Genomic DNA, 24,411 nt, shown 5'->3' with positions numbered 1-24,411 from the left:
ACAGTGACACTGCTCACTGTTCCAGGGTCTACTCCTGTAAACACATGGCAGATTTATAAGTGGTAAAAAGACACATATAGAACTGAGCAAACTTTTTTCTTCAACGAGAACATTTATAATTTAATAGAAAGCAAGGTACTGAGTCTATAAACAATTTTCATGCAGTAAAAATTAACTATAAAAATTAAAATGAGTAAATCAAACAAAACTCCCAAAAAGCTTTCAGAGAGGCGTGCAGAACCTGTGCTTGGCCATGTGTGAATTAAATGTGTATGTGGTTAAGTTTTCTGATCCCTATGAAACATGATAATTGTATGATTTAGGATTATCTGCATTCTAAACAAATGTTTCATCTATTCTACATTCAGCCTCTAAAGCTCCAGTGTACATGCTTCAGTCCCGTACCTGCTGAAGGGGAACTGGGTACAATGAAGTGCTAATTCTGTTGCTTTTTACAAATACTGCAACCGAGACACAAGAAAGTGAAACAATCATGTGGGTTACTTCATGGAAAAGGGACTTTAGTCTCTTATGAAAACAATGACTAACTGAAAAGCCGACACAGATCGATAAAGATAATTTCATTATCATCATCATTAATTTTCATCACATTTTCGTCCTACATCTGTCCGTGATGAACTATTTGAAATAGTTAACTTGATCATAATTTGTAAACAACTGATTATTTACAATTGAATTGTTTTTTTGTAGAAATATCAGCATCAAAACTATATTTTACCTAGTAGTGCCCTGACATTAGATGGCTACAACTGATGGCATTAACATTTAAATACATCCTTTGCCTAACAGAATGATTTAACGCTCTTCATTATGTAAAAATATCCCAATTTCGTTTGAATGACCCAGATGACACTTTCCACTTAAAGTATTCAGAAAGCCACCCACGTGATCACACAATCACCCATTTTGACCATTGTACAGTGAGCGTGTTAATGGCTGTAGATGGTCCTTCATTGCAACTGAACACACGTGTGTATATCTGAAGCAATCAAAACCTCAAAACGCGCCACAGTGGCAACCTCCGGTGTGTTTCACAAGACCATCACCCTCCCTGGAAAAACAAGTTGATAAGTTCTTGAGACGATCTGTATCTCTTTGGCTTATGTATTTACCAATGTAAGCGATCAATAGACTTTAAATAAATATAGTTATTTAAGGGATTGTTTTTTAGTCGGGCAGCGATATAAATACCCTTGTATTTTGTGCTTAATGTCGCTTTTTTCGATCTCTCTTTAGGTTCACAACACGGTGCATGACGCAGAGAATGATAAGGTTACCTAAAGCCTACATTTTGTCTTTAGTTAGTTACGTACGCCATTCGTTTAGCACCTCTGACTTACTGTATGATAAACTGGTTGCTTATCATCTCCAGTCTAACCAGTTTAAACTGTTAAGTCATGCTCTCCTGTAGAACATTCCATACTTTGTTGATAACCATCACTACTGCTTGCAAAACAGAACAACCACTGTTGTTCGACTGAGCCTGAGTCACATGCTTCAGCCAGCTCATTTTGCCCTTGGCGTCATGTGGTTCCACCCGTTCAGCTGTTGTAATACAAGCCCAGACAAAGTCCAGGATAAGATCAGAGCAGAAAAACTTGTTTTCTTCGAAACAGGCCGAACTGTAATATATAAATAAACTGTAAATATAGACTAAGTCATGTATACAGATGGTCTATGAACATTAGTCAAATGACTTTTATTGGGGCCAGTGTGTTGTTAAATTAATAACAATAATAATAAAGCATGGGTTGTTATTGATTTCCAAAATGAATTTAAACTGATTTATTTCTACAAAGTTATGTTTTATATATAACTTTATATAGATAGATAGATAGATAGATATATATTTGATGTGATGCCAAAAGTCTTCCATCAATGACAAAGATATTTAAACAATATGGTGAAACTTTTTAACATGGACCAGTTATATAAATATTAGCATTGCAGCTTATTTCTTAACATCCTTTATTTGTATTGTCTGGTGTAAATATCAGATTAAATTACAGGCAGGAATATATTGAACATTTCAAATGATACGCACACACTCCTGAAAGTTCAAGGTACACAAGATCTGGATCTGAACAAACATTCTTTTGAGTACAGTGATGTGGCAAATCATGTGACATGTATCAGCACGTGTCAGGCCATAATAACCAGGAAATTTCTAGTGAATTTATGTTATGTATTTCCTGTAATTTACCGTTCCTTCAATAGAAAGCACATCTTTGCTTTTAAGAACACAAGAAGAGCAGTGAGGTAAAAAAAAAAAAAAGAGATCTCAAATTTTTATTAACATAAATGCTGACCAACCCGTGATATTATTAGATCACTTTCATATGCCAAGTGTCAGTGAGTTAAGATCTGCAAATGTAACAGCAGACAAGACCATATCTATAATCCTAAAAACATACTGATGACACCATCTTAAAGATCTAAGACATCTTAGATAAAGACATCTTAAAGTCTTCTTAAACCTTTACCTCATTGTTTTTTTCAATATGGGAGTAAAATAAGTCTAAATGTAAAATCTTTTTTCAAGAAAACTTGCTTAGTTGGGTGATCTAGATATAATCTTGTAACAGCTGTTCATGCTCACGGAAGAAGGAAAAGGGACCACAGTGATACTAATCCACTAAGTGGATGACTGTCCAGATAAACAAGGCTCAAAGAATGGTTTCACAATACAGTCTCCTTTTGAAGTCCAAGTCAGTTAATGTTTACTCATCTGGGGTAATTATTTTATGGTAGCCTATTTTATTTTAACATCGCACCCACAGTACTGTACATTCTGGTAAAAGAAACAAACTGCTTACAGCGGGCAGTAACCATAAATACCTCAGGGAAACCTCAGAGCATAATTAGAGCTGGTTCATCTAGTTTGTAGTTTTGTTCAAGCATGCTTGTCCTTTGCCATGGTAACACATAAGTCACATGGGTATTAAATTAATGAAGCCATGAAAATTATAATAACTTTAGCATTAGACATTTCTGTAATAAAAGAGGATACTGCCAAGACTAACAAAGTAAAACGAATTATTTATAAGTCAGGTCCTACTTCATAACAGTGGTGAATGTCTGTTACCTTAGCCAGAGAAAATGACCTACATTACTGCAACAGATACTGCAGGCAGCATGTCTGAGGTCAACTTGTTTCAAAGCAATGCCATCTGTGTCACACATTGCATCCTATATTAAGTGCGCTGGTTGACACAACTCTGTAAAGCCTAGGCTAAAACACAAACATGGAAGCACAGCTACAGTTAAGCTGATTTTTGTAAACAAACCATGTTTTTGAGCAAACACTGTTATGAAGACATCAGCCTGTCATTTCTGAGCTATAATTATCCTTTAAAAACACAAAAACAAAAACGTGCAGAACTGGTCCCATAACTTTGGGATTGTAGTTTTTGATAAAATTATTAGCAAGAATATTAAATCTTCCAGACCACTCTATTTGTGTTATTACTGCTTTACATAGCCCTGCTCTTTGCCTGGACCAGATTCCAAAGGTCTGAATGTCCAATAGCAAATCGAACAAACAACGCAACCAGCCAATCACTACCCGAAGCGTGTCCCAAAAGACCAGCCCATTCTAGAATATTCTGGAGACTTCCTTCTTTGATACGTTGTGATAATAATTATACATTTGAAATATATATACAAAACACGTAATTCTTAAAAAAATCATATAAATATTTAGTTTTAAATCGTATTTGAACGTTTTAACAAATATACGTTTTGGCTGCGGAAGGATCTTGTCATGTGACGTACCATGAACGTCACTCCCTTGGGTTTGTATAAATACAGTAGCACTCCCGTCCACCGGCAGATTTTCTGCGAAGAGGAAACAGATTTTGTGAAGAAATATCTGAGTCTACAAGCTTTTCTAAAAGGTAAGAATGAATATACAAGTGTTTGAGAATATTCTTCAAGACTTTAAGAATATATTCTTAATGTGTCGTTGTATTATACTGCTTATTGTCGGTATTCTTAGATGGATAAGTTAGAAAAACTAATTAAAAATTATTTTAATCAAAGTTAGAAGCGTAACATCATAAGTTACGTTAAACAAATGGATGTGTTTGCTTCTTATCCGTGAAGGTATTATATTCGTGCTTTAAAATCGGGTTAAGTTTCGTCAGATATAATTTTGCTGAATCCTAGTACTCTTTGAACAAAGAGCCCGGATGTTACTGTACCGCAGCCATTTTAGAGAAAGGAAAGATTGTATGGTGTTGCGCAGTACAGTTTTAAAATAGAGAAATACTTTTTGAAAACTATTAAAGATTATTATTATTAGATAACCTAGTGTGTTATACTTTGATAATGCAACATTAGTATATAATAATTCATAAGACGGTTTAGCATTATTATATTAAATAATAAAATATTATTATTATTATCATTATTATTATTTAGTGCTCCTGTAGCTCAAGTGGTAGAGCATTGCGTTAGCAGCGCAAGGTTGTGGGTTTGATTCCCAGGGAACACATGTAAGATAAAAAAAAATGTTTGCCTGAATGCACTATAAATGTTAAGTCGCTTTGGATAAAAGTGTCTGCTAAATGCATACATTTATTTATCATTTATTTAGGCGTTTTCTACTGCCAGTATTAAAAGGTAAAAAAAAAAAAAAAAAAACTATCTGAAAAAATCCTTTTGGATAGGGATTCCTTATCACTGTTTATTATGTTATTCTTATTTAAGCAAATGCATTTATATTAAAGTGAGGAGAAATACAAATAGAATGTATCAATTAAATTTAAGTCATGCTAATAGTGTAGTAAATTGTAAACCACGATAAACTTGTGTAAGACTTATTACTTCTGCCCTGAATTTGTGGCATTATTTGTGGTTGACCGAGCTGCCTTCAAGCTTTTCTAGTTGACCTATCACAAGTGAGGTGCAATGAAATACTTGACTTGTTATAGCATAGTGTTATCAAAAACAAGTGTGTTTTTTTTTTTTTTTTCTGCGTTTTGTGTGGTGTTTAAAAAATCTTTAAGAAACCTAAAGCATTCATCTGAGCTCTGCTTTCATTTTTGCTGTAAATTAATGTGTACCAATAGGTTTAAATGAGTTGATGCATGTTTTAATGTATTATTATTATTTTTTTTTTTTTTTTAAATAGATGCAGATCTTTGTCAAAACCCTCACTGGCAAGACCATCACCCTTGAGGTTGAGCCAAGCGACACCATTGAGAACGTCAAAGCAAAGATCCAGGACAAAGAAGGCATTCCCCCTGATCAGCAGAGGTTGATCTTTGCCGGCAAACAGCTGGAAGATGGTCGCACACTGTCTGACTATAACATCCAGAAAGAGTCCACCTTGCATCTGGTGCTGCGTCTCAGGGGAGGCATGCAGATCTTCGTCAAGACATTGACAGGCAAGACCATCACCCTTGAGGTTGAGCCAAGCGACACCATTGAGAACGTCAAAGCAAAGATCCAGGACAAAGAAGGCATTCCCCCTGATCAGCAGAGGTTGATCTTTGCCGGCAAACAGCTGGAAGATGGTCGCACACTGTCTGACTATAACATCCAGAAAGAGTCCACCTTGCATCTGGTGCTGCGTCTCAGGGGAGGCATGCAGATCTTTGTCAAAACCCTCACTGGCAAGACCATCACCCTTGAGGTTGAGCCAAGCGACACCATTGAGAACGTCAAAGCAAAGATCCAGGACAAAGAAGGCATTCCCCCTGATCAGCAGAGGTTGATCTTTGCCGGCAAACAGCTGGAAGATGGTCGCACACTGTCTGACTATAACATCCAGAAAGAGTCCACCTTGCATCTGGTGCTGCGTCTCAGGGGAGGCATGCAGATCTTCGTCAAGACATTGACAGGCAAGACCATCACCCTTGAGGTTGAGCCAAGTGACACCATTGAGAACGTCAAAGCAAAGATCCAGGACAAAGAAGGCATTCCTCCTGATCAGCAGAGGTTGATCTTTGCCGGCAAACAGCTGGAAGATGGTCGCACACTGTCTGACTATAACATCCAGAAAGAGTCCACCTTGCATCTGGTGCTGCGTCTCAGGGGAGGCATGCAGATCTTCGTCAAGACATTGACAGGCAAGACCATCACCCTTGAGGTTGAGCCAAGTGACACCATTGAGAACGTCAAAGCAAAGATCCAGGACAAAGAAGGCATTCCCCCTGATCAGCAGAGGTTGATCTTTGCCGGCAAACAGCTGGAAGATGGTCGCACACTGTCTGACTATAACATCCAGAAAGAGTCCACCTTGCATCTGGTGCTGCGTCTCAGGGGAGGCATGCAGATCTTTGTCAAAACCCTCACTGGCAAGACCATCACCCTTGAGGTTGAGCCAAGTGACACCATTGAGAACGTCAAAGCAAAGATCCAGGACAAAGAAGGCATTCCCCCTGATCAGCAGAGGTTGATCTTTGCCGGCAAACAGCTGGAAGATGGTCGCACACTGTCTGACTATAACATCCAGAAAGAGTCCACCTTGCATCTGGTGCTGCGTCTCAGGGGAGGCATGCAGATCTTTGTCAAAACCCTCACTGGCAAGACCATCACCCTTGAGGTTGAGCCAAGTGACACCATTGAGAACGTCAAAGCAAAGATCCAGGACAAAGAAGGCATTCCCCCTGATCAGCAGAGGTTGATCTTTGCCGGCAAACAGCTGGAAGATGGTCGCACACTGTCTGACTATAACATCCAGAAAGAGTCCACCTTGCATCTGGTGCTGCGTCTCAGGGGAGGCATGCAGATCTTTGTCAAAACCCTCACTGGCAAGACCATCACCCTTGAGGTTGAGCCAAGTGACACCATTGAGAACGTCAAAGCAAAGATCCAGGACAAAGAAGGCATTCCCCCTGATCAGCAGAGGTTGATCTTTGCCGGCAAACAGCTGGAAGATGGTCGCACACTGTCTGACTATAACATCCAGAAAGAGTCCACCTTGCATCTGGTGCTGCGTCTCAGGGGAGGTTCAGATATTTAAACTGATATTTAAAATAAAAGTCTCAGAAATGGACATTTAATTATTTCAGCATCCCCTGTTCATGCACTCACCACATTGTCCCCTCTTCTATCCATACTCTATTACTGAATCCAGTTATATTTTATTACTACCTTTTTTTTTTCCCCACTTTATTTTTAATGACAAAATAAAAGCATTGAAATGTATGATTGTTTCCTTGTCTTTGTGCACTACTAGTACAATATCTGGTAAAAATTTAAAAGTGAAATAAGACATTTAGTTTTATTTTTTTTTTTAAAAAAAAGAAAATGAAATGACACCAAGAACAGAATTGTTGTAGCATGCAAAAGGGACCAAGCAAGTCATATTTTATGTAAAATTTTAATTAAATTAGAAGTGGCTTTATCTCCTAAGCCTGTTAAACTATAAATTTTTGGACCCTGTCACTTAAATAACTAATAATATATAATAACTAATTACTAGACATCTTGTTTTTAAAACAATTATTAAAAGATACATGGCAGCTGCCTAATTTCTTACTCGTATTTGGGAGACTTTAGGGTGAAAATCTATTCTGGTCTAGTCTGTGGTGGGCCTGTTAAACAGCTGCTGCTATAAATGGAAAAGTGGTAAGATGGTGCCACCAAGTGCCTGTTCTTCTAAACTGGGTAAAATTACAAGAAAGCCTTGCATAATCATAAAGTTGTTTGCGCCTTTGTTGGTTCAGTGGTCCAGACCTAAATCAATAATTTGAAAAAGAATGTAACATTTTTAATAAAGTTATAGAAATAATTTTAATATTAAATCGAAATTTGGCCAGCATCTCTCAGCCTGTGGTTTTCAAAAGTTACTAGCCACACAGCATTTTTACACACTAAAAAATGTTGGGTTAAAAATAACCCAACTATGGGTTGGTATAGCACCTTCCCATTTATGGGTTTTTTCAACCCAACCCATTGGGTTAAAATCCTGTTAAAAGTTACCCAACTGTTGAGTTAATTATAATAATAAACATCAGTATTTTTTATTAAAAATTACTTATTGCAACCATATTTTGAAATTACTTTGTTGTAAATTACAGATTTTATTTTAATATACAAATAACACATTTACAAATATATTAAAACATATTTTATTTAAATGTACAAGAATGTGTAAAAATACCTGGTTGGACCTGTAACCCGAAAGTCGCAGGTTTGAGTCTCGGTGCTGGCAGGAGTTGTAGGTGGAGGGAGTGAATAAACAGCGCTCTCTTCCACCTGCAGAACCCACGGCTGAAGTGCCCTTGAGCAAGGCACTGAACTCCCAGTTGCTCCCTGGGTGCTGGATCTATAGCTGCCCACTGCTCCAGGTATGTGTTCACTTCTCACTGCTGTGTTTGTGCACTGATTACTAAATACAAAGTTTTTAAGGAGAAGACAGTGTGCAGAAGGAACTATTAAAGACTGTGTGTTCCAAAAACTCTCAAATGGGAGCAGAGGACTTTAGGTAGTAGATGTCATATACAAAGAAAAGTTTGAAACACAGATCGACTGCTTGTAGTATCGTCTTCGGTTCGATCGCCTCCCTGTTTAAAATAATAAAAACTTGGGAGGAGTTTTCCTTGTCACCAAGCACCAGGACATGTGGATTCTGGCTTGTCTCATGATTCAAGTACAGCACTAATTAGTGCCAACCTTAAAAAAAAAAATAATAATAATGTGCATTGTGATGATAATTCATTGATACACTCACTTAACAAATGAGTGAATTTAAATGAGTTAAAAGCTAAATTGGTTTAAGTGATAATTCACCCAATAAGTGATAATTCTGTCATCATTTTTTTTTTTTCAAAATATCTTCTTGGAACGATTTGTATTGTACAACGTGTGTCTTATACAAAATAAATAAAGGTGACTTGACTACACAGGGCACTGTAATTTTAAGTGTTGCTTTTACTTACAGGTTGAATGTCAATGAAGGACCGCTTCATTTCCGTGTATGATGTTCACACCATTTTTCCATTTGTGTGGTACTGTATGGTGCAGATGGCAGGAAGGGTCTTAAAGACAATTTCTGCACGAAGGCCTTTAAATGACAAAAGTACAGAGAAAGCACAAGTTAAAAAAAAACTTAGCTTACAGTTAAAATTTTTACAGTCTTTGTGGGGATCTACTATCATTTGCACTAAGAGACAGACTAAATTCAATTCAAGTTTATTTGTATAACGCTTTTTACAATACAAATTGTTACAAAGCAACTTTACAGAAAATTATGTTTCTATAATATTTAGTAATAGCTTATAAGTGGTGACTGTTAGTTTGTGCACGTATGACAGGATTATTAGAAAAATTAATACAAGACGTAGTCAGCCAGATGACATTGATGACAACATTATTTTGTTGTTTGATGACAACATTATTAATAATTAATAATTATTACATGATGCAGTCACACTTGTAGCAATATTTGTTAGTTCTGTTGTTGATTCAGGGTTAGCATCATCTAAGGTCCTCTGAGGGTCAGCATCATCTCTTCTCAGGTGTTCTGGATCCAGACTGGAGCTTGTGTAAATCCTAGTTACCTCGGGAAAACATAGAAACAAATAGAGACATCATTAGCATAGCTGCTGATCCAACAAAGTAAAATTAATTAGTTTAACCCAAGCTAAAGAATAAAAATGCACATTTGATCAGATGCAACTACACTCAAAATTTAAGATACATTATTTGAATGCTGGGTGAAAGAGATGAGTTTTAAATCTAGATTTAAACAGAGAGAGTGTGTCTGAACCCCGAACATTATCAGGAAGGCAATTCCAGAGTTTGGGAGCCAAATGTGAAAAAGCTCTACCTCCTTTAGTGGACTTTGCTATCCTAGGAACTACCAAAAGTCCAGAGTTTTGTGACCTTAGGGAGCGTGATGATAGCGTGGTAGAAGGCTAGTTAGGTACGGAGGAGCTAAACCATTTAGGGCCTTATAGGTAAGTAATGATAATTTGTAACTGACACGGAACTTAATAGGTAGCCAGTGCAGAGACTGTAAAATTGGGGTAATATGATCATATTTTCTTGACCAGGTAAGGACTCTAGCTGCTGCATTTTGGACCACCTCTAGCTTGTTTATTGAAGAAGCAGGACAAACACCTAGAAGTGCATTACAATAGACCAGTCAAGAGGTCATGAATGCATGAACTACCTTTTCTGAATCAGAAACAGACAACATGTTTTGTAGCTTGGCAAATGTTTCTAAGATGGAAGAATGCAGTTTTTGTAACATGGGAAATATGATTTTCAAAAGACAAATTGCTGTCTAATATAGCACCCAGATTTTTGACTGTAGAAGAAGTAACAGTACATCCGTCTAGTTGAAGATTGTAATCTACAAGATTCTGTGTAGTGTTTTTTGGTCCAAAAATTAATATCTCTTTCTTATCCGAATTTAATTGGAGTAAATTATTGGTCATCCAATCTTTAAAATTTTTAACACACTCTGTTAGCTTAGATAATTTAGAGGTTTCATCTGGTCTCGTTGAGATATATAGCGGAGTATCATCAGCATAACAGTGGAAGCTAATTCCGTATTTTCTAATAATATTACCAAGGGGCAACATGTATATTGAAAATAGAAGGGGACCGAGGACGGATCCTTGTGGCACTCCATATTTTACTGATGATAAATGAGATGACTCCCCATTTAAGTAAAACAAAATGGTAGCGATCGGACAGGTAGGATCTAAACCATCTTAGAGCCTGCACTTGAAAACCTGTATAGTTTTGTAATCGATCCATGAGTATGTCATGATCTATGGTGTCGAACGCAGCACTAAGATCAAGTAAAACTAGAAATGAGATGCAGCCTTGATCTGACACAAGAAGCAGGTCATTTGTAATTTTAACAAGTGCAGTTTCTGTGCTATGGTGGGGCCTGAAACCTGACTGAAATTCTTCATACAGATCATTTTTGTGCAGGAAAGTGCTCAATTGAGCAGACACAACTTTTTCAAAAATTTTAGACATAAATGGAAGATTTGAAATAGGCCTATAGTTTGCCAGTTCACTAGGATCTAGTTTTGGTTTCTTAATAAGAGGCTTAATAACTGCCAGTTTGAATGGTTTTGGGACGTGAAGCGGTTCTTCGGCTACAGGAAACAACTCTTTCAGTAATTTAGTGGGTACAGGATCTAATAAACATGTTGTTGGTTTAGATACAGTGATAAGTTTATTTAGCTCTTCCTGTCCTATATTTGTAAAGCACTGCAGTTTATCTTTGGGTGCGATGGATGAAACTGAAGTGTTAGACGCTGTAGAATCTACATTCGCTATTGTATTTCTAATGTTATCTTTTTTATTAGTGAAGAAATTCATAAAGTCATTACTATTAAACCTTGATGGAATATTTGAATCAGGTGGCGTCTGTCTATAGCAATTCTTAAAACTTCCAAGTTAGTTTTTCTCCATTTTAATATCAGTGATATGCAGCATGCACGATACGAGGAAATGTTCTGTAACATCATCACATTGAGGTACGATATCTATAGTAGTAAGATCGATTCCATGCGATATAATTAAAGATTCCATGCAATATAATTAAATCTAGTTTATGATTAAAATGATGAGTGGGCCCGGTGACATTTTGCTTGACTCCAGAAGAGTTTATTAGGTCAGTAAACGCAAGTCCTAATGCATCATTTGTATTATCAACGTGAATATTAAAATCTCCCATGATTAGTGCCTTATCAACTGTAACCAGAAGGTCTGTGTCACACACCTGGACTCATTTTGTGTGTTTTTGCCCCTGTGACCCAGTTTCTGTCTCTATGTGGTTTGATTAGTTCCCAGGTGTGTCTAGTCTTTTCCGCATGTGTTCCATCTCCCTGTTAATTTAGTCATGCCATCCACCTGTGTTTCCCCATTATCCATTGTATAAAAGCCTTGTCCTTTCAGTTCTGTTTTGTCGGGTTGACTCGTCTACGTGTCAACTTGTCCACTTGCCACCTGTTATTTTGCTACTTCCCTTGTTTATGTTTGATTTAATAAATCCTTGTTTCGTTTATCCCTCGGCTTCGTGTTCCTTCCAGCAGCGTAAGCCGTGACAGAAGACCCGACCTAAAAAGTTATAAACTGCGTGTTTTCCCTCCGTTTTGTTTTCCGTTTTTTTCAGTCTTTTTTCTTTCCGTAGTGTGTCATGGATCCCCTCTATCGCCCCGAATACCTCCTCCTCCTGCTGGAGCAGGAGGGACTGTCTCTCGAGGACCATACCAGACGGTTTCTCTGGATAGCTAATGCCACCAGCTACCCGGACCACGCGCTCTGCACCTTTTATCATGCCAGCCTTAACTCCAGGTGCAGAGCGTTGTCGTCCGAAGATGGTCCTCGGGAGGATTTCTCCGCCTTTATAGAGTGGAATCTGGTGAGAAATGGGTCACCTCTCACGGTCGGCCCAATGGAGGATCTCGCCAGGTCCACTCTGGACCCAGAGCCCAGCCTACAATCTCCCCACGGTACGAGGCATAAGCCCGAGCCCACCGATGACGGAGAGCCAGAGAGCAACCCGTCAGACCAGGTGCGAGAGCCGGCGACACTGCCCACCACGAGGGAGCATAATGTGGAGCGCCAAATGGGTCAAAATGAGGGGGTTTCCAATGCACCTATGCCAGATCCTCCTGTAAGCCCAGGACGGGCTCCTGATTCCCCGTTAAGCCCAGGAAGGGCTCCTGTTCCCCCGTTAAGCCCAGGACGGGCTCCTGTTCCCCCGTTAAGCCCAGGACGGGCTCCTGTTCCCCCGTTAAGCCCAGGACGGGCTCCTGATCCCCAGTTAAGCCCAGGACGGGCTCCTGATCCTCCTTTAAGCCCAGGACGGGCTCCTGATCCTCCTTTAAGCCCAGGACGGGCTCCTGATCCTCCTGTAAGCCCAGGACGGGCTCCTGATCCTCCTGTAAACCCAGGACGGGCTCCTGATCTTCCGTTAAGCCCAGGAAGGGCTCCTGATCTTCCGTTAAGCCCAGGACGGGCTCCTGATCTTCCGTTAAGCCCAGGACGGGCTCCTGATCCTCCTGTAAGCCCAGGACGGGCTCCTGATTCCCCGTTAAGCCCAGGACGGGCTCCTGATTCCCCGTTAAGCCCAGGACGGGCTCCTGTTCCCCCGTTAAGCCCAGGACGGGCTCCTGTTCCCCCGTTAAGCCCAGGACGGGCTCCTGTTCCCCCGTTAAGCCCAGGACGGGCTCCTGTTCCCCCGTTAAGCCCAGGACGGGCTCCTGTTCCCCCGTTAGGCCCAGGACGGGCTCCTGTTCCCCCGTTAGGCCCAGGACGGGCTCCTGGTCCTCCGTTAAGCCCAGGATGGGCTCCTGGTCCTCCGTTAAGCCCAGGACGGGCTCCTGATCTTCCGTTAAGCCCAGGACGGGCTCCTGTTCCCCCGTTAAGCCCAGGACGGGCTCCTGTTCCCCCGTTAAGCCCAGGACGGGCTCCTGATCCCCCTTTAAGCCCAGGACGGGCTCCTGATCCCCCTTTAAGCCCAGGACGGGCTCCTGATCCTCCGTTAAGCCCAGGACGGGCTCCTGATCCTCCGTTAAGCCCAGGACGGGCTCCTGATCCTCCGTTAAGCCCAGGACGGGCTCCTGATCCTCCGTTAAGCCCAGGACGGGCTCCTGAACCCCCGTTAAGCCCAGGACGGGCTCCTGAACCCCCGTTAAGCCCAGGACGGGCTCCTGAACCCCCGTTAAGCCCAGGACGGGCTCCTGATCCTCCGTTAAGCCCAGGACTGGCTCCTGATCCTCCGTTAAGCCCAGGAAGGGCTCCAGCCCCAGAGCTTACTCCAATGCCTGCTCCTCCAAAATTCCCACCCTCCCACCCACTCCTGCCTCCTCCTCCGCTGTCGTCTGGCTGCCCCTCTGCTCGCCCTCAGCCTACCATCATTGTGGTGCGAGCTCAGCGGGACCGCCATCCTCCAGCGACGCCTTGGTCAGCGTCTCCCTCACCTCCACCTCCAGCCTCTGAGGCCTGGACTCCGCCTCGGCCCGTTGACCCGTCGGCTCCACCATGGCTCCTAGCTCCTTCCTCTCCGCCGTGGCCCGGCAGTCCGCAGGCTCTGCCTGGCTCCCTCGTCCCTCCGGCTCCGCCTTGGTCTGGCGTCGTCCATCCTATGCCTCGGGACTCCACTCCTCCGGCTTCGCCTCGTCCCTCCGGCTCCGTCAGGCTCCTTCATCCCCTCGGCTACACCTCAGTCCTTGGTCACTCTGGCCTCACCGCGGCCTTCCGGATCCACATCGCCGCGTCAGTCACCAGAGCCATCAGTTCCGCCTAGGACCTCCGGCTCCTCCCCGTCACCCTGGCTCTTCGGCTCTCCGTCTCCACCTCGGGCTCCTCCTCCACTTGCTTCGTTGCCGTGGGTCGAGTCTCTGGAGTCTGTGACCATTCCTCCTCCATGGCTCCTTCCACCGTCGGCCCCACCTTGGGCCGTTATGGCTGTGGCCTGGGTCCTGCTGGGTACCTCCTGCTTCAGATCCTTCCTGTCTTCTCCCTGGCTCCTCCCTCCGTCATCTCCTCCCTGGCTCCTTCCTCTGTGGTCCCTGTCTGCTGGCCCCCTCCTGGGAGGCTGTCCTCCACCGGAACCTCCTCCCAAGTTCCCACCCACGCCTCCCTTTGTTGTTTCTACGGTGCGAGGACGCACCTACCGGGAGGGGGGAGTACTGTCACACACCTGGACTCATTTTGTGTGTTTTTGCCCCTGTGACCCAGTTTCTGTCTCTATGTGGTTTGATTAGTTCCCAGGTGTGTCTAGTCTTTTCCGCATGTGTTCCATCTCCCTGTTAATTTAGTCATGCCATCCACCTGTGTTTCCCCATTATCCATTGTATAAAAGCCTTGTCCTTTCAGTTCTGTTTTGTCGGGTCGACTTGTCTACTTGTCCACTTGTCACCTGTTACTTGCCACTTGCCTCTTGCCACCTGTTATTTTGCTACTTCCCTTGTTTATGTTTGATTTAATAAATCCTTGTTTCGTTTATCCCTCGGCTTCGTGTTCCTTCCAGCAGCGTAAGCCGTGACAGTCTGAGAGGAAATCTGCAAATTCTTTTAGGAATTCTGTATACGGCCCTGGTGGTCTATACACCGTAGCCAGAGCAAGAGATACATTAGATTTCTTTTGCATGTCTGACAGTGTAACATTAAGCAGAAGTATTTCGAATGAGTTAAACCTGTATCCTGTTTTCCGGGTAACATTGAGAATATCACTATATATTGTTGCAACACCTACAAGACCAGTCTGACGGGGCTCATGCTTATAACAGCAGTTTGGTGGAGTGGACTCATTTAGACCAAAATAATCATTTGGTTTTAGCCAGGTTTCAGTCAAGCAGAGTACATCAAAACTATTATCTGTGATCATTTCATTTACAATAACTGCTTTGGGTGTTCTAATATTTATGAGCCCAAACTTTAAAAAATGTTTTTGTTCATTTACTTTACATGTTTCTGGTTTAATCACGATAAGATTTTTTCTAGATCCTACATTAAATTTATATTTTGACCTCACTATTCGGGGAACAGACACAGTCTTAATAGATTTTACAGCGCAAGTACTTTTATCATTTAAAGCGGGTGGAACAAAAGTCATCATAATAGTTATTTGAGAATTGTCTTACTAGTCTTACTAGTCACATGGAGCAAAGTGTCCTGGAGATGTTGTCAGAGAGCACCTCCGCTCCGCCTCTGCTGGGGTGCAGACCATCAGCGCTAAACAGCCTAGGACGCTCCCAGAAAAGATTCTAGTTATTAACAAATAGCTGTTTCTGTTCTTTACACCATGACAACAACCATTTATTTAAAGCAAAAAGTCTACTGAACCTTTCGTGTCCTCGTCGATACGTGGGCAGTGGTCCTGACATGATCGTCGCCGCGGGCATCGTGCTGCGAACCATCTCGATCAGGCTCTTGATAAACCAGTTTTCACTCCCTCCAGAAAATTTGTGCCAATATTTGCGGCTAAAATGTGAGTAAATTTTACCACCCTTTACCCTTTAACTGATTTGGACTTGTAGGGAGGAACGAAAGTACACTGTAAATGAAAAGAAGCTTTGTTGGACAGAATGGGGAAATACTATTTCACCTCATTTGTCTTTTTTCATAATTTTTGGAAGTCATAGGTTTAAGTAAAATTTAAAACGTATGTCTCATTAATTTAAATAGGTTACTTACCTTGAAATGTTTCAGTTAACAGGCAGAAATTCTATTGTTGCAATTTTTCCTTCACGAAAAAGTCCATTGTCTAAAACATAAGTATAAAAACATTTAGTACAACACATTTAAAAAACATGTCAACCAATCTAGCATCACAAGAGAAATTGCTGTAAATAGGGTGTTCTAATAGATGCATAACAATATTCAATATGAATAAACCATTAAAAAACTTTTACTGTACAATTAATTAGTGCTGGTGCGCTAAGACGAATATGGCTTCTGTTTTACGCTCCCTAAAGGTTGGTTGTAGGAGTAACGTTATGTAAATTTGGGGCACTGATATACATTTTCGCTGGAAGAGCTCTTTTCTTTCGTCTGGGTTTTGAACTTTTATAACAGAAAATTGTAGGTTCATTCAAACGATTCTCACGGAGTCTGCTGTCTGTCGCATGACTGATGTGTGAGCTCAGCTCGCTCGAGCAGCTTCTTTCACTGGTCCGATCCGATAAATGGTCCGTGCGGCTTTTCTAGCTTAATTCTAATGATTTCGTCAAACTTTCACATTTCACCAGACATTTTTATTAACTTTTATTAACTAAGCAATACTTGTCTAAAAAGTTTTGCAGCTAATCTTTTAATGTATTAATGCTTGCGAACAAACAGGAATAGCATTCATTTACAATCAATCTGATTCTCTGGGGGAAACAAATGGACTTAAAGGAATTAAAACTTTTTTTAACATATAAAAAATAATAATTAACGTATCAGACACATTACTTTATGTTATAACAGTTATATACATCATACGATTATATTAACAGTTACTTACCTTTCATAATCATGCAGGCTGCAGCTGATGTCCCCGCTTAGTCGCTGACTTATAAAGGTAAATCAGTAGCAAAACTCGAGAGGTTGAAGATCTGAATGTGAGAACTTGTCATATTAATATTTGTATTTGTAAGTTAAAATTTACACTCATGGCTCTGATGTGAAGAGTTGAATCTTTCAATTTGCACACACAGACAATGATCAAAACACCCGTGTTTTGAATTGGAAGTTGTAGATTAATAGTTACAAATGTGTAGAATGACATTCACACAAAGAAAATGACATACACACATGTTTACGACATATTTACTTTTGCACTTTACTTCAGTTTCGCTGCACAACGTCAAGTCGGCACTTACAACCTCTCAGATCTGGAAGTACAAGTTCAAATCCTAGCGCTCTGACTTTTGCTACTCTTTTAGCGGTATTCTGTTGCAAAACTCACTTGTGCACTTGTATATGCAGATGTGAGAGAGCAGAGCTGGGGGCGGGGCTTTGGTGCGAATGAGAACATTTTATTGGTCGATGCCCGACCAATGAACAACGCCAATTGTTTTCACTGAATATCCTTAGCTTTGACAGGATTTTAAGACACTGCATTCATTTTGCCATTCAGGTATTATCTGGTAGACAAATAATGCAACATATTTTATATGTATATCCCACTGCATATCACTGTACCAGAGTTGCAATATAATGCTGTTTTTATTATTTTTATGTTTTGTAAAAATAATTTAACATCTTCATTGGGTTAAATCCCTAATTTTCTTGTCAGTAATGAATCTTTTTAAATGCAACATTATTATTATAATTTTTTTTTAAATAAAAATCGAGTGTTTAATAATGTCTAAATGTACATTAAACAGCAAAACCTAAAAAATAAGCACTTATGACCAGAAATACTGTTTTGAGCAACTAGTAGAGCTAAATACATGTATTTATTAAACATCAACAAGGCCATCTAGTGTTTAAGAAATTGAATTGCATATGAATATTATCTTTCTGGCCACCAAATGCCTCTAATTTAAAGCGTGCCTCTTTGCACTGGAATTTAAACCTAAATACTAGTTATTGTAGTATAAATTATAACCATATTACAAAATGTTATATTTCAAATGGTCATTCACGGATCATAATTATTGCGCATAATATTTAGTACCATGATCTCTTTAAATTAACTAAACAGGACTGAGTTAACATGTAGTACAGTTATTTTATTGGTTAAAAGTTACACTTAATTGTTTAATCACATTTAACTGCTAAGGAGGAGTATGAGAACATAATGCTGTTACATTTTCCAGTATAAAATGCTATTGTAACCCAAGTCATTAGTCAATGTAGTTATCCATGCATAATCAATGCACTTTAAGTGTTACAAATTACTAGAAATCGCTGCAAATATAATGAAACTACTGTCTGTCCCAATTAATACATTTCAAGCATATTGACAAAATGTTTAGTTTAGTACTATTGATAGCTCCATGAACCACGTGACCGCGTGCCGGTGAGATCAAAGCAAAGCAAAGTACAGCGAGTTTACTCTGCAATATGCAGTGGGATATACATATAAAATATGTTGCATTATGTTGCAATATGTTGCATTTGTCTACTAGATAATACCTGAATGGCAAAATGAATGCAGTGTCTTAAAATCCTGTCAAAGCTAAGGATATTCAGTGAAAACAATTGGCGTTGTTCATTGGTCGGGCATCGACCAATAAAATGTTCTCATTCGCACCAAAGCCCCGCCCCCAGCTCTGCTCTCTCACATCTGCATATACAAGTGCACAAGTGAGTTTTGCAACAGAATACCCCTAAAAGAGTAGCAAAAGTCAGAGCGCTAGGATTTGAACTTGTACTTCCAGATCTGAGAGGTTGTAAGTGCCGACTTGACGTTGTGCAGCGAAACTGAAGTAAAGTGCAAAAGTAAATATGTCGTAAACATGTGTGTATGTCATTTTCTTTGTGTGAATGTCATTCTACACATTTGTGACTATTAATCTACAACTTCCAATTCAAAACACGGGTGTTTTGATCATTGTCTGTGTGTGCAAATTGAAAGATTCAGCTTTTCACATCAGAGCTGTGAGTGTAAATTTTAACTTACAAATACAAATATTAATATGACAAGTTCTCACATTCAGATCTTCAACCTCTCGAGTTTAGCTACTGATTTATCTCCATACTGACTGGACCGTTAAAATTTGAGTGAAGCGGGGAAACATATTTAACCCAACAGTTGGGATATAACTAAAAATAACCCAACGACGAAAAAAAAATGACCCAACAAAGTTTAAGATAACACAACACATTGACCCAATATGTGTAACCCAATGGTTAGGTTAAAAAAACAACTCAACGTTTTTTACTGTGTACTAGCCACATTTTTGTTGTTGGAAATTACCTGATAAAAGTTGACTATGGCATGCTAATATTTACTTGAACTAGATTTACAACCCTTTTAAATGTAAAACCACCTGTACACACCCAAATTAAAACTATATAAATTTATAACAATATAGGTCATTATCATTAGCTCTGATAAGGTTGTGTGTAAAGCTCCTTTTTTTTTAAATAAAACATGTATTAAAATAAAGACATAAAAAGTAGCTTCTTATTGCATAATAAAAGTGGTGCATGGATGTAGAAGATTAATAAAAAATTTAAAAAACTAAACTGAAAAAAAAAACCTTTAGCATTAGAAACACTGTCTGTTAAAATATCAGACTCAGAATTACTTTATTGAACAACACTGGGAAATTCTTTGTTACAAGTTGCAATGGAAAGTAGGTCCGTTTTGAAACATCACTAAAAATGCATGCCATAGTTTGGACAAAGTTGCTTTTATCTTCATTAAAATTTGAGGGGAACGTTCCTCTCATCATAAAGAAAACATTTCAGTTTGTGTAATTTTTGTGCTCAGGCCCTTATAATGACTACTGGTTGCAACCCTCTACGGACTCCTTGGCAAGTGAAATCACCATTGGCTAGTAAATAATTTAGTTTATTCACCAGACTGTCCTATCAATATGGGCCAACATTTCTAAAGAATGCTTTCAGCACCTTGTTGAATCAATGCCACGTAGAATTAAGGCAGTTCTGAAGGCGAAAGGGGGTCAAACACAGTATTAGTATGGTGTTCCTAATAATCTTTTAGGTGAGTATATATATATATTCTATAATTCTACGTGGCATTGATTCAACAAGGTGCTGAAAGCATTCTTTAGAAATGTTGGCCCTTATTGTTAGGACAGCTTCTTGCAGTTGATGGAGATTTGTGGGATGCACATCCAGGGCACGAAGCTTCCGTTCCACCACATCCCAAAGATGCTCTATTGGGTTGAGATCTGGTGACTGTGGGGGACATTTTAGTACAGTGAACTCATTGTCATGTTCAAGAAACCAATTTGAAATGATTCCAGCTTTGTGACATGGTGCATTATCCTGCTGGAAGTAGCCATCAGAGGATGGGTACATGGTGGTCATAAAGGGATGGACATGGTCAGAAACAATGCTCAGGTAGGCCGTGGCATTTAAACGATGCCCAATTGACACTAAGGGGCCTAAAGTGTGCCAAGAAAACATCCCCGACACATTACACCACCACCACCAGCCTGCAGAATCCCAGTAACTGAGCAGATTGTGAAATACTCAGACCGGCCCGTCTGGCACCAACAACCATGCCACGCTCAAAATTGCTTAAATCACCTTTCTTTCCCATTCTGACATTCAGTTTGGAGTTCAGGAGATTGTCTTGACCAGGACCACACACCTAAATGCATTGAAGCAACTGCCATGTGATTGGTTGATTAGATAATTGCATTAATGAGAAATTGAACAGGTGTTCCTAATAATCCTTTAGGTGAGTATATATATATATAAATATATATATATATAACATATTTGTAAAATGGCACAGTTTTTTTAAAAACACTTTTAACATCAGTACACTTTTAACATCAGTCAGTCAAGCTTTATAATAATCAAGTATTATTTATTATAACTAAAGTAATTAGAAGTAAATTTAACAACCATGTTTGAATGCATATTAGTCATTTTAACTGAACATTTTAACTTGAGAGGTGGTTGTTTTTTCTGTCATTCAATGTGTGAGGGACCAAGCAGTCAAGGGCAAAGAATGCAGGATTTCCAAAAAACAAGAAAATGATTTATTAAATGCCAAACAAAATTACAAATTAAATTACTTGAAAACTGAACAAAATAAAGTCAGGTCTAGGCCCAAAAACAGGGTCAACTGAACAGAACCAAACTTAACAGTAATCAAAACCAAACTAGACAAAAAGAAAACATGACCTCTCAAATGACACACATGGGGAACTTATATACACAAAGGACTAGTCCATTACACATACACAGGGAATAACACCAACATTACTTAACACAATTCAAATAAATAAAGTAATAAATTCAGAAACATGAATAAATGGGTCATCCACAAAGTAATATAGCCAAAGAATCATACTCAACAAAATATACATAGAATTATAATAACCAAATAAACAGATATAATTAATCTGGCACCCCCAGCTAATTAGCAACATGGTTTAATCCAACAGAACAAAATGGCAGCCACTGACGCCAGCCGGTCCTTTATCGGAACGGACCTCCACCGAAGCGCTACGTCCCAGACAGCACCAACCCTCCACTCTTTCCACGTAAGAACTTAAACTCAAAAGAAATAAATGTTAACATGCCAGTAACAACTAGAAAGTGTGCACCCAAACTAGAAATTTATGGCAGAAAACAAATTTGAAAATAAAACAATGAACGTAAACTAAATCTGTGTCTGTCATTATTATGAAATATGCGAATAGCGTGATCTGTAACCAAGGTATCTGTAACAAATGTGTCATGAAATACTAAACATAATCTAAAATAATTGTGTAAACAACCCAGAAAGAGGGATGCATGTGTGCATGGGTTCTCAGTTACTGCCCCTTTGGTGTGGCCACGTCCTCGGCCATCACACAATGTTTCTGAGAAAAAAAAATGGGGGAAAAAACTAACAAAAATACTGATAAGATAATAATGATACAAATTCTAATAATAAGCACACTAAGGATTACTACGGATTAATGAGCTGCTGGATTCATGAATATTAATCAGGTTTTGTGAGTTCACTTGAATTGATTTGCTGAAATCAAAACAGGGACGATAATAGGTGAGTCCCAGCCAATGGGATTGCCGTTTGCGCATTAACTCCACCCACTATTGGAAAACCCGGCTGTTAAAAGCTGAAGACTTCCATAGGAACGCTGTTGAAAGTCAGCATCCAGGTGGGATATTTTGTATGAAATACTAGAAAATCTGTACAGAATATACAGAATAGGAGTAAACATTTAATTTTTTATGGGTTCCAGCACATGTGGGGGTAGAGGGTAATGAGAAGGTTTGATCAGATCTCTGAAACAAAATGTAATAGACATTAATGTATCACTAGTAAAACTGAAGTTAAAGCAATAATAAAATCTGCTCTAAATAAAATGTGGCAACAGAAATGGGATAAGGAGACAAAAGGTAGACATCTGTATAAAATTCAAAATAAAGTTGGGGTTGAGAGAAATAAATACGGAAGCAGAAAGGAAGATTCCATAATACGGTATCTAGGCTTCGAATAGGGCACAGATGCCTTAATTACTCACTGTTTATCATAGGAAAAAGAGAATCTGAGAATTGTGATAAATGTGGATTGTCAGAAACAGTTGAACACGTGTTGATTCACTGCACAGAATACAACAAAGAAAGAATCAATTTTACAGAAGCATTAAGCTACATAGGTATAAATACATTATCAGTAAATGTATATTTTAAAACGCACAGAAAGAAACAAGGATTTATAGTGCTTTAATGAGGTATCTAAGAGAAACAGGACTGATAAACAGAATATAGTTTAATATAAAAATGGGGAAGGTAGTTTTTTTTTTTTTTAAAGGGGTATTTGATTATTTGCTTCACTCAGTTAACGCTTCACACTCCTGTCCAGTGGCGGTAAATGCACCTTTTAGCTGGTTTGCCAGCCGCCTTAAAACTCTGAAAGAAGAAGAAGGAACACTGTTATTTTGAATTTGACAGGAAAATACCATAGACAGTAAAAGAAATGGACACAGCGACCCCATTGGATTCAACAGAGACAAGTGAAGTCAATTAGAAGCACACACTTCCTGGGGGTCAAGCGTACTGCGCAGACTCAAACTGAACTTGATGACGTAAATGTCACGTGAGCAACCTGTAAGTCTTCTAACCGCTGTGCCAAGAGAAATCTGAATCACCCACCGAATCTTGCAGACGTTGTTGAATAATTTTGTCCCATTGCCTTTATGGACTCTCTATGGGCTTCTCCCTTGACTTCATGCCTCCACGTCCCCCTGATTGCTTCATAGACAGTAAAAGATTGCCTGCGAGCTTCTCCTCCTGTCCATACGGTAATTTCTCTACTGTGCGACAGAGAGTCGCAGGTTATGATGCAATCGTTAGCCTATTTTTACAATAAACTGCTTCTACGGGGCCACAACGTAAGATACAAGGTAATGGGGCCTTTTATACATTTTCGTGTTTCTTTAGAAATAATGAATGGACAAATGGAGTCTTTAAACGCCTAAGATGTAAAGTTATTCGCTGTCAACGTGACACCAAAATGAATGGGAGTCAATGGAATGCTAACAGCAGGTGGGGGTCCGCTAGCCAATGGCGGCGCCCAGGGGTGCTTCAAAAAAATATGAAACCCTGCCCCCTGGAAAAAAATGGTTCACAGGTTCTTTTACGCTCGACGTAATGACGTCATTGGCGATGACGTAGAAGCAGTTTTTGTAAAAAATAGGCTAACGATTGCATCATAACCAGCGACTCTCTGTCGCACAGTAGAGAAATTACAGTATGGACAGGAGGAGAAGCTCGCAGGCAATCTTTTACTGTCTATGAGGCTATCGGGGGGACGTGGAGGCATAAAGTCAAGGAAGATAATTAATCAGAATACTTACCAAAATTTGCTCCTGTTCACGATCGCCTTCTCTGCAAGATTCGGTGGGTGATTCAGATTTCTCTTGGCACAGCAGTTAGAAGACTTACAGGTTGCTCTTGTGACATCTATGTCATCAAGCTCAGTTTGAGTCTGCGCAGTACGCCCATAGACAGTAAAAGAAATGGACACAGCGACCCCATTGGAACTCAATTGAGACAAGTGAAGCCCATTTTTAGCATTTTTTTGCACTTCCGTTTCTGATGCGCAGACTCAAACTAAGCTTGATGACGTCAGCAACCTGTCTGACAGATGTAAATCTTCTAGTAGCTGTGCGTGAAAACTGCCATCGTTAATCTTGCAGAGACGGCGAGCTTGAGCGGGGAGTTCTTTGGCGTGAGTGAGCAGGAGTAAGTATTCTGATTAATTATTTTGTATAGTATTTTAAAATGTAACGCCAGTACGCCATATTAAGTTAATTGC

At 39.7% G+C, this 24,411-nt stretch overlaps 1 protein-coding gene across 1 annotated transcript; it reads left to right on the top strand.

Annotated features, from left to right (window-relative positions):
* The first annotated feature begins 3,763 nt into the window (after positions 1-3,763).
* Positions 3,764-7,176, top strand: LOC132141078 (polyubiquitin-C). Its single transcript, XM_059550272.1, has 2 exons — positions 3,764-3,917; positions 5,156-7,176. Exon 2 carries the CDS (start codon positions 5,156-5,158, stop codon positions 6,989-6,991), a length of 1,836 nt encoding a protein of 611 aa, XP_059406255.1. The 5' UTR covers positions 3,764-3,917; the 3' UTR covers positions 6,992-7,176.
* The last annotated feature ends 17,235 nt before the right edge of the window (positions 7,177-24,411 follow it).

The sequence above is a fragment of the Carassius carassius genome, chromosome 5 (genome assembly GCF_963082965.1).
Source record: "Carassius carassius chromosome 5, fCarCar2.1, whole genome shotgun sequence".
NCBI classification, from domain to species: domain Eukaryota; kingdom Metazoa; phylum Chordata; class Actinopteri; order Cypriniformes; family Cyprinidae; genus Carassius; species Carassius carassius.
This window is presented reverse-complemented; position numbering and strand designations above follow the sequence as displayed.

Bases quoted from the DNA above. Each gene is read 5' to 3' on its own strand.
- LOC132141078 (XM_059550272.1), top strand. From the start codon at position 5,156: ATGCAGATCTTTGTCAAAACCCTCACTGGCAAGACCATCACCCTTGAG.